Source organism: Perna viridis, chromosome 6, assembly GCF_037379345.1.
Source record: "Perna viridis isolate PV_CMFRI_1.1 ecotype Kerala chromosome 6, ASM3737934v1, whole genome shotgun sequence".
Lineage (NCBI taxonomy): Eukaryota > Metazoa > Mollusca > Bivalvia > Mytilida > Mytilidae > Perna > Perna viridis.
Window position 1 is genome coordinate 12085920 of NC_142450.1, and position 12366 is coordinate 12098285.

The 12366-nt window shown below is 32.5% G+C and overlaps 1 protein-coding gene across 1 annotated transcript; it reads right to left on the bottom strand.

Annotated features, from left to right (window-relative positions):
* Window positions 1–1077: 1077 nt before the first annotated feature.
* LOC148613672 (basic phospholipase A2-like) lies at window positions 1078–12092 on the bottom strand. The gene is made up of 5 exons (XM_088587158.1): window positions 11944–12092; window positions 9368–9445; window positions 5244–5406; window positions 4328–4446; window positions 1078–1340 (listed from the first exon to the last, which is right to left on the bottom strand). Exons 2-5 carry the CDS (start codon window positions 9438–9440, stop codon window positions 1207–1209), a joined length of 489 nt encoding a protein of 162 aa, XP_088443284.1. The 5' UTR covers window positions 9441–9445; window positions 11944–12092; the 3' UTR covers window positions 1078–1206.
* Between the last annotated feature and the right edge of the window lie 274 nt (window positions 12093–12366).

Below are 12366 nucleotides of genomic sequence, written 5' to 3' on the forward strand. Positions count from 1 at the left end.
TGTAACACACGATATGCGTCTGTATTAAAAGTTCAAATAGTCACTTCCTAACTACACAAGTCATTTCCGAATAAGGTAACTTCCATAAAAACGATTTTAAGCCATCAATATTGCTAACGCTCCGTCCCTATGACTTCCCAGTGACCTTTGTTGTTCGCTTTTTTTTTACAAAACAAAAAGTCATTAAAATGCTTAACACATGCATACCCATAACCTTTGTTGTTTATTTTATCAAACCTCTTCGTAAAAATTAACTACAATAGGAAATAACAATGTATAATGAAGTATTTAATTTAAAAGCAAAATCAAACGTTTAAACCAACGAAAAAGCCAATGATTGATTGATTGATTGATTGTTGGGGTTTAACTTCCGAGCGGCAATATTTCAGCCATATTCAGACGATGAACATGAAATGGATGATAAAATGAACAGGAAATGACGATGAAATGAAAAAAAAGGATGGGACATTAGGATAATATGGTCGACAAATTTTGATTGCCCCTAGGAAAAAAAAGGGATGGGTACGGTCGGGCAACTTAGTTTCCTGTGGCGGAACGCAAAGGTTTCTACTCCTATCGAAAACCAAAGCAGGGTTCTTTAACGTGCGAGGAACGTGACATTTTTCCCAACACGGTGCACCACTATGGTTTGCAGTCAGGTTTTCCGTATTATAGCCTGACAACCCCAGCATGTAACACGCCAGGGGTACCCCATTCCACCACCTGGGCCACACATCCCAGTTGCCCTGTGGGCAGAGCGCCCAGCCCCCAGCTAGGTTTCTGAGCACTATTTAGTAGCCTTTTACTACAAGCTTAGCGCTGCTGCAGGCCTATTCTTTTAACACCCGGACCTGCAATGGGCCGAAAAAGCCAAAGTGAATAATAAGAAGTCGGATATAAAGTACATGTACAAAAAATCAAGTACTTAATATCAGACGTTAACTACAAGCAGGAAATTAAGTATATGGACATTTAGATAAGACACATTACAAACCTTACAGTATACTCATTATTTCTTAAAACTCTTGCCAGTTTTTGTAAAACATTATTAAATTTAAAATCTCTTGAAGCAAGAAAAATAATTAACTCTTTATTTCTCTGTGATTTTCACAGTTCGGATCTTAAATACATACAAGTTCAACCAAAAGATTTTGCACCAAACACTTTTAATATTGAGACTCATTATGGAGCAATAAATAGGAGGTTCTAGACAGTGTTGTCTGGGGTACACCAAGATCTATCCATGTGATAGTATAAATTGTTGTACGGGGCCCGTCGGAGACATTCTGCCAAGGCGACCTCACATTCACATACCTCCCTTTTGCACGTGCCTCTGTCGTCTGAAATAAAGAGTAATCTTTGAATAAGTCATTAGAGCACGATTTGGAGGAGAACATTTATCAGATAGTTCATAATTTTGAGATTTGGAAATATATAGACCGGTTGGACGCCCGGAAAAAAATCTTAGAAATGTAGCAAACTTTTAAGGTCCTTTTGATTTATTGGTGGCTAACAAGTCAATATATTGTCATTCAGCTCAAGAGATCACGACATCCTTTCTACATTTTATTTTAAAAATCATGACGTCACCTTCTTAATTTAAACTATCAACAAAAATTTCGAAGGGTCAATAACATTTACCTTAAGAGAATAATTCAGATACATCAATATCTTGTGAAAACAAAAAAAAATTATGACGATCCAAATAGATAATGTAGCAAACGGGTTGGTACAAAATTTTACATATGAATACTGAAGACTGGTGAATGCAGACATCACACATCAACAAAATGAAAGCAGTCTATAGTAAGTTGAACTCCCAGAAGAAAAACAGGCGTGATAGCATATGCTTATCTGCCAGTGGCACCCGTTTTCGTTAAATCTGAGCTACTCCAGGTGAAATTCACACTCGGAAATTATCTAAATTGGACAAATTAAATGCATAAGACCAATAAAAAAATGTTCATACATTAATATTGGACAGCTAAAACATCGAACACTTAACTGTTGATCTTGAACTTTTTATTCATATATATTAATGAATCTATTAAGTAGCACTCCACATAAGAATCATGCAAAATCTGATTCATGGTTGGAAAGCCTACATATTTTTATTTTTGATATTTTGTTTAAAATGTCATAGTAAACAGAAAGTAATGCGGTTTTTCATACAGCCCATATTCATAGGAGATAAAAATTATATAGAATGCACTGTAGATTTCAAAATTAAGGGAGATAACTCTGTAAATGACACTCAAATACAATATAATCTATTGGTTTTTCAATGTTGATTATCGCCTAAGAACAGACAGTTTTGAATGAATAATAACACATTTCATAATATAGACCCATAAGACAACTTAATTACGAAAATAAAAATATGCAGCCGTTTTTGGGGTGTATTACATTTTTCAGATTTTGCACGATTCTTACAATGACTGCTACAAAAGCAATATAACCCCAATATCAAAAATTTATTTTAAAGATAATTTGGAACGATATTTAGAGGACATCGAAATTATCTGCCTAATATAAGTAAGACCCTTACATGATTGAAGTGTGATTAAAAACTTGCAAGGAGAAATATTAATATGTTTTGCACCGTTGTAAGCCATATTACCATTTGACAGCGTTCGTGCACTAGGGAAATGTTTTATGTACAGTCCATAGTAACGTATCCATTGTTACAATGAATATAAATTGTGTATTTATTATCTATGTGCTATAGATGTGGTTACATGCATAATCAATGTCGCTTATGAAGGGGAAATCTATAACTGGAATGTTGAAATCACGTTGATCATGAAGTTTTTGATTTCAAACAGGTAGGTTTGAAGTAGACACATGTAACGTTGCATCCGTTGTCTCTTTAATTTCAAAATTATCTTGATAGTAACATCAGATGTAAGTAGTCTTTTCAGAGGTATTTCACCATCTTTTTAATAGAGACTGAAACTGAAGAGTTCTCTTTTTTCTATTGTATTCCTGAATACAGGAACATATCAGCCAAGAGTGGTAACATTTGTTTCCAAAAGTATTCCAGTGGTCTGCTGGAAAACCAAGCTGTTTTCAATGCAACAAAATTATTATTTACCAACAAATCCAATATTTTGACATCTGAAAGAAGCCTTTTAAAGTATCTAAGCTTTAGATTTACAGACTGATTGATTCTTGTTTTGAAATAAAAATAAATATTTATGTAGCTATCTTTGTCAGAATCATGCAAAATCTGAAAAATGTGATATATCACAAAAAAGGCTACATATTTTTATTTTTGTAATTAAGTTGTTTTATGGGTCTATATTATGAAATGTGTAATTATTCATTCAAAACTGTCTGCTCTTAGGAGATAATCAACATTGAAAGTCCAATAGATTCTATTGTATTTGAGTGTCATTTATAGAGTTATGTCCCTTACCTTTGAATTCTACTGTGCATTCTATACAATTTTTATCCCCTATGAGCACGGGTTATACGAAAAACCAAATGTTTATTTCTGTTTACTAAAGCATTATAAAGAAGATATCAAACATAAAAATATGTAGGCTTTCCAACCATGAATCACATTTTGCATGATTCTTAGCTGGAGTCCTACTTATGTGGTAAATGAGTGTAGCTGTCGGTTGTGTACTTGTTTTGCGTTACGTACAAACGTTATACAAACTAAGTAAAAAGGAATACTGTCTTTAAATATGGTGGATCACATGCTTCCAGTTTTTAGTTGAGTCGGAGTTGCTCATTTGGTTTTGTTGCTTTGTATGTATGATTTTTAGTTATTTCATGTTCTTTGTTGTTTTTGTCTGTTTTCCATGTCTGGTCTTTGTCACTGGATTACATTCTTTTGATTAGGACTATAATCTTGGTTCCCTTGGTTACTCTTTCACACCTGCTAGGTATTTAGACAGAACCAAACTTAATACATTATAATGCCCCTTTATTTTTACAAGTGGAATGTATATAGCCACTAGGACATTAAATTGTCCTTTCCGGAGGAGATTTGCACGGAAATCACGGAAACTCCATTATATCATTGTTTTACCATGAGCTGGCTATGCATTTACGTTGCACTGTTTTAACCCAAGTGATAGTGAAGGGTCAAATATCGAAATAAATGGCCAGCCCATGGTAATACAAAAATAAAATGGAGTTTCCGGGATTTTTAGATAAGACCTTACATAGTTTCTTCAAAATAGACGCAGCCTATGTGTCGACGAAATGTGGATCATGCGTTTATCACTTTTACCATTGCTGTTGTCTAAAGAGCTTTGAAGCACGTCATATACATGTAAGAATCATTATTTAATACATGTATTTCACGAGTACTCACCGTAACATCGACATTTCTTTGTGGTATCGTCACATTTGACATCAAAAGATACAAACTGGGGAATCCAAGAACAATAGCGACCGACTCTACCATAACAATTGTCATGTTTTTTGCAACAACTGAAACATACGTCATAGAAATTACTTCGTTTGTCTATCAATGTTGTAATACAATAACTATTCATACTACACCAGAAAGGCCTACTTTTATCGCACATCGGGAACGAAAAAAAGTATCTGAATTTAATTATCGAAGACCATACAAAAAACGCATTTCGATTGCAGAATATAAAAAAAACAATTTAGGTTTGTATGAAAAGTTCCACATGACGTAACTTCCTATCAGACTGAGTCAGGCTCTCAGTACTTCCAAGGCTACAATGTATCACTTTATTTCGCATTTAATGTATATTAATTGTCATTGGTACATTTAGTTCAAAGTAATGTAATTTAAGGTTAAGTGTTAGTTAGAATCAGACACAATGAGAAAAATCAAAAACATGCATGTCAAAACCACACCGATCTGACAATGTAATATCATTCGAGGATACTTCCTCTATTTGAAAAAAAAATATTATTTAATTTCTGCATCACTGGCTTTGCACAAACATTTTGCAATAGATTGTTAGAAAATGATGTTTTTGACAGAGTTATCTGCCCTTGAAATGTTCATTTTCAGTGCATTTCAGTGAAATTATAACTCAATGCTCGAACATGATATGGAAAATATTGTCTTTTTCCTTGATTCTAATGGTCAAATTACACTATGAAAATGATCTTTTTTTTCATACCATGTTTCACCAACTGCCTGACACTTATAGTGACTGATACTTGATTTGCCATGTCTGGTTTTGCAGAGAAAAATTCGGTTAACATAGATTCGAGTATACATTAAATTCAAACTACTAATAACTCACGCGTCGACCTTGTCCATTGGTTTGCGTCCCTCCTGTCCATACCCACAAAAGCACCCGTAATCGTTGTAATCCGTACATGATCTGTTGGTGTGGAAGTTCACAAGTTCACATAGTTGGAAAAGGGACCTCTTTTCTCGCACTGAACGACTCTCTACGTTTGATACTGAAAGACATTTCAAATTTTTGGTCAGAATAAGGAGTACAAAGCGTGTGTGCTTTTTACCTGTATGCGGAAGCAGGTCTACGAGTTGGGTCACTCTGTCCTTCCATCCGTCCGTCCCTCCGTCTGTCTGTCCGTTAGTCCGTAACATTTCAGCTTGTCATCACAACTCCTCTGAAATTACTTAACAGAAATTCGTGGAATTTGACATGTAGCAAAAAAACCTTGTGTACAAAATGTAATTGTTCATATTATCAAGAAAGTTTGTCTAATTTTTTATTGGAGTTATGCCCTTGAACTTTGAAATTTAGCATAAATCATCATATCAGCTTGTCGTCACAACATCTCTAAAACTACCCGACAGAAATTCATAAAACTTGGTATATAGCAAGAACACCATATGTAGCTGTGCCTATTATCAGTAAAAATTTATTTTCTAATTTTTATGGGAGTGATATCCCTTTTAATGAAGATCCTTATTCATCGACAATCCGACATCAAGACCCGGACTTAGTGGCATTTGTAATGTGTCACGTGCTTTCAATTCGTTCAACTGAACACATATTTACATAAGTTATCTGCTAGAAATTACAAGAAAAAAATGGCCAAATTGCCGATAAACATTTTCGAGTATACACAACTGAATTTCATCACGAAACAGGGATGTGATCGCGTTAACCTTGACATTTAAATAATATTAAAGGGCAATAACTTCTACCCCAGACGGTCATCTGATTAGTTTATTGATTCAATTTAGATAAGTGTCATTAATGGTGAAATATAACAGATACACACGGACATGTACAGGTGAATTTCGTGTAAAATGCATTAAGCGGAAAAATGATCGACAATATCAACACGCCAGTGAATATTTGATCCTGAACATTTCAAATCTTTAATACGCATGTCCTAAAAAATCATGGATTGGAATCAGTGTGAAAAAAACCTGCTCACCGTTAGCATGGTTTGTGTGTATATTAGTCCTTTTGTTGTTACATGTATAATCACTGAACTATGTTAATGCGTGGAACATGTATATTCCGAAGTGCCATGTCTTTATTATTCTATTTTTATGAAACAAAAGGCATATGTTTTCGTATAAAGTGATGCGACGCGCTTGTTTCAACAGATTGTCCTGAAAACAGAAAAAAAACTAGGTCGATATAAAAATGTTCTCAGACTTAAAAGTACTTAATTTGATGTTCCTCTTATACTTCAGGAATACTGGAGACCAGCTTTCAAAAGTAGAAAGTTTCGATCATAATTTAAAAATATATACTTTTAAAAGTGTTTATTTTTTTATTTTTTTTTTAATTTTATTTTTTTTATTTTCGATAATAATAATACATAGATAACGTTAACGTTACGAGTCCATCCGTTTTTTTTCTCAACTTGCAATAATGATCGTCAGTACGTCTCATCTTGCGCAAGTGATGCTTAATTGTCAAAGAAACAGGTTTTCCTGAATTGTTTGATCGCATAATTACTCATTTTAGCCAGATGCATTCTCATCATCTGGTTATTATCCAAAGAACATGTTGTTTAAGTGACCTAATTCAAAATCGTAATTAATTTGGTAAAAAGAATCATTATAATGTTTTTGAACAAGTAACAACTGAATTTGAAGATCATTATCAACCATTTAAGTTTATCATACTTTTTTTCGGAAACGAAAAACATTTTAGAAATATCTATTTCCATACGTGTCGAGGCAAATATCCTCAGGTTCAATGGCACATGTATTTGGACTCGAACAGATAGTAATTAAGTAGGACTCCAGCTAAGAATCATGCAAAATGTGATTCATGGGTAAAAAGCCTACATATTTTTATTTTTGATATTTTGTTTGAAATGTCATAGTAAACAGAATTTAATATTCGGTTTTTCATATAACCCGTGCTCATAGGAGATAAATATTATATAGAATGCACTGTAGAATTCAAAATTAAGGGAGATAACTCTGTAAATGACACTCAAATACAATAGAATCTATTGGATTTTTAATGTTGATTATCTCTTAACAGCAGTTAGATTTGAATAAATAATAACACAGTGCATAATATAGACCCATAAAACAACACAATTACAAAAATAAAAATATATAGCCTTTTTTGGGGTGTATCACATTTTTCAGATTTTGCATTATTCTTACAATGACTGCTACTTAAGTATTTGTAAGTATTTAGGACATTCATTGCATTAGCCCAATCAGAATTTTCAATGTTTTCCCCATGTATAATATAGTGGAAGATAAATAAATATAAATACACTGATATTATTTTTTTTCTCATTGATACGAAGTTTCTCTTACATGTACATGTAGTTGCTATTTAAAGCATTGACGTGTTAATCATAAATAAACAAAATGCATGATTATACAAGTACATGTATAAATGCATGTACTCTGATAACACTCGATATACATGTACAAGCATAATGGATGGATAAAATGGGTAGACTAGATGACCTTATGTCAACAAATTAGACCACTTCAAGTTAAAAACTGTGATGCACTTTTCGACTAAAAAAAATAATATAATATTTTTGATTTTATCTAATAAATACATGACGATGTAATCACACATTTATATAACAAAAAATAAGAGTTGACTTGTAGGGTGTGTTGAAATCTTATATTATGCACCAGAAGCCACTAGGAGGACTGGCTTACTAACTTGAATTTAAAATGCAGAGGACAAAACGGGGAGGGGTTATAATTTTATTGGTAACTTCAAAATTGCAATATATAAGTCATACTTAGGTCTTGCACATACTTAAGCTTCTTTTTTAACACTTTCCCCCAGTTCTACATGTTTTGCACGAAAATTGTTTACGAAAACAAAATAGTATTACCAATCATCAGTCCCTGAAATGCCATCCTCCCAAGTCAGGGTTTAGAGTCCACTCTCGCTCCCTCAAACCCCTGACATCACTCATTCATATTTAGCGGTTATCGTCCAGCGCCATCTATACTCGAATTCACCGCAGCCTGTTTGCAGTTTTTTTATTTAATTATCTTTTAAGTTACTCATAAGTTCCTTTAAAAAAAAATGCCATTTAATTCATGTCGTTCTGTACTACAACTTTCATACAATTATTTCTCGTTCTTACCTCCAAGATCGAAATATTTCCATATTTTTTTTTTCTACGAGAATTTTGCACTGAACGTATTGTTTATCCGCCATCTTGTTTCTATGGATATTTTGAAATGTTCCCTATTATCTCACAATTCAAGATCTGAAATACCATGATTTCCCGCCAAATTCCTGCTCTTTACCTTTAGTAAAAGAAAAAACCAGAAGTTCCGAATGAAAATGCTACAACTGGTACTTAATATGAGACTTACCACATAAAGTATTGAATTAGCCGGGAACCTATGGCGGGAAATCATGGTATTTCAGGTAATTGTATGAGAACTGTAGTACAGAACGACATAAATAAAATGGCAAGTTTTTTAAAGGAACTTTTGAGTAATAAAAAAATTAATCTAAAAAAAAACTGCAAACAGGCTGAGGTGAATTCGAGTATAGTGAGTTACTTAAATTTAACCCGGGTCCAAAATCCAATCAAATCACTCGTAATAGAAAGTCTTCTATACATAACGTCATTTTTTTTCAATAAAGACTACACAGAATCTACAGTAATCATTTTTGCTCATATTGCATCATTTGTGACATACAAATTTTAGTTATTATATCGGATCGTCTATTACTTCGTATTATTGTTTACCTTTCCACAGACATTTTATGTTCAATCGATTTTCATTTGTGCTTCTCACCCGGAGAAGCAACCAATCGGAATGGGCTGGACGATTCCCGCTAAATATGAATGAGTGCTGTCAGGGGTTTGAGGGAGCGAGAGTGGACTCTAAACCCTGACTTGGGAGGATGCTGAAATGCATGTACACGTACATTGTATATATATAGGAATGATTTATGTCATGCATACCAGTGAAATCTCTTACCAAAAGAGCAGAACATTACGAGAACCAGACATGAAGTACAGGTAACTACCATGTTCGTTGGTGAATTTTTCATTTTTGCTGAAACAAAATTTTAATAATAAAATCAGGATTATAAAGAAATATCAATTTATATGAACAATGGCGTACATGTGCACAGCTACGAAAGACCATATCAGCACTGTAAAAATGACAAAACTAAGTTCTTTGACTACATATAATATACTGCAACATAAAAAATCACCCTCAAAGATTGTATCAAATTAATTAAACACCATTTTTGTGCAGACATTATAACTAAGGTTTCCAGCTACTCCACATACAATGTACCCTAGTTTTTTGTGTGCCTACCCTAATTATTTTATGACCATTTTGGCTCAAGCACTGTTAAATCTAGATTGCTTCAAATTCTCCTTTAACTCAATGTAAAATGTTTCTGAAAATTGAAATAATTTCGCTTCCAATCTACCTTATTTTTTTCTTGCCTGTAGCAGGAAACAAGATTAATATTTGTTTTGGCCTTAATCGGAATACAAAAAGTACATTTATGTAGTTATGCTGTGCATGTACAAAGAGAGGAATATTTTCATTTAAACAATTTAGTTCTTGTCAACATAATAGTTAAAAATAAAGATTCACCTAAAACAGCAGATTTAAAATATTACCCATCCTCCATTGAAAGCTTTCAGTATTGTCATTAAAATTTTATATTAATTTTTACTAAATGTCAAACTAAAAGAAGACTGTCTTACGCTGAGGTCAGTAATTTATCTGATTTTCCATTGCCGTAACAGGTAAATGGGAAATATAGCAACATGCCAAAATTGAGTTTTTTTAAATTCCCCACAGAATCTATATACATGTAATTACATTTTTTTTCCAAAACAAACAAAAATTGTGAAGCTGTCCTATCATCAATCTTGATGAAAGTTTCATTAACAGGGAGATACATGTAGAAAAAAATAAATGTTTATTTATCTATTTGGGTTGAAGACTTATAAGATGACTTTGAAATAACAATAGGTTGATTTCAAAATACTTAAAATACTATTAATAATAGTATTCTCCTGATATTTCTTATTCATAACATTCTTTAAAATCGCTTTTGAAATGGGTTTTTTTTGGAAAAAAAATTATATTGTATATGCATGTATTCTGTGTGGGAATTTAAAATGGGACTCATTTTTGGTACGGTTCCGTAGCTTTTTCATTGGAAGAATTGTCAGTTCGGAGAGCTATTACTTCCGACACTTTACGACTTCCTAACTGGCATAACAATGTATCCTTACGTTTTGCCGTATGATAAAGATAAATGCATTTGGTAACATTGATTTTGACAAGTTTTAACTTTTGTATGTGTTTTTTTTTTTCTAACGCGAATGCCTGTACAAAATCAGGACCGTTGTGGTAGTTTCCAACTTTCTAGTTTTTACCTTGATATTTCTATGTGTTGTGCGGACTTTACTTTTTTACTAATTATTCCTTTTTATTGTTGCTTAGAGTTGATCAATCCGGTTATTTTAATATTACCCTATATTTATTTGAAAACTCCTTTTTTGTTTGTTTTTTTTTTGTTTTTATATGATTTTTGTTTTTGTTTTTATTTAGTTTTTGTTTATTTGTTGTATTTTTTAAAGCAACATTTGCTAGACATACGAATGTAGAATAAACAAACTTCGACAGCATAATAGATTTTTGGTCACATTATGGTCCATTGCACAAACATTTTTATATTTTTTTTAAACAAAAACATATTTGTTACTTCAAATGTGACCGAAATATTGCATTGCATATAACTATAAGAATTACCATATTAAAAGAAATCACATATTGAATTGCTACCCACATGTATTTTTTCTTTGAAGATTACAATTTGAAAAGCAAATGGACATGTGTAAAGCATTACGTTACCATTCCTACGAACTAAAGTCAATTTTTGTGGCAAAAGAAGGCAATCCTCGTGTATTTCATTGAACAAACAATACGAATGATAACATTCTACTGGTTGTTTTTATTAGGCAGTTTTCTTTCAAATGTTCGAAATTGTTAAACTGATAATGAAGCTTCAGAAGACGTCTGATTTGATTAGCTTAAACAGGTTGTTTATTTCAGTCAATGTTCGCTTCAAACTTATTGCTTCATTCAATAGAGAATGACAGACACACCATATGTTCCTTAACCTTCTTTGAAAATATAGCATTCAAACAAAATAAAATTGTACCAACGATTAAAAAAACTTCTAATTGTCACGAATAAGCTGTCGTAATATTTGGTATAGTGTAACTATCGTAAGTAAAATTCAGGACTGTGACAGGTGAAAAATAAGCTAAAAATGCGGCGCAAAACGTACAAACAGACAAATAAATGATAGAATTATTTGTGAAGATACATATAAATGCTTGTTATATTGATTATATGTATCAGCATTTTGAAAGCTAAAAATATTTGAAAAAATACGAAATTTTGATTTATCTTGGGTACAACTTATAACAATGCATGAGATCTGTCAGTCTGAAGACAACCCTAAACAAGTAACAAGTTCAAAGAATATATAAAATATGAAAGGCAAAACATCCTACCTGCTATTGTAATGTTGTACTGACAACAGGATGTGCTATCTTTCTGAACTTTGATCGTTTTGTACAGAAGGTGTCTGTATTGTACGCTCCATTTACAGCGTAAATATAACTTATGTAACCGGAAGCTGATAACTCATTACAGTTCATTAGACTATCTACCTGATGATGACTTGAGAACAGTCTCCAATTTGTTTTCTCTAATGAGTTGATAATTTCACCATCAGGAGTTAAGTAGCTGTCTTTGTAAGAATCATGCAAAATCTGAAAAATGTGATACACCCCAAAAAAAGGTTACCTATCTTTATTTTTGTAATTAAGTTGTTTTATGGGTCTATATTATGAAATGTGTAATTATTCATTCAAATCTGCCTGCTCTTAGGAGATAATCAACATTGAAAATCCAATAGATTCTATTGTATTTGA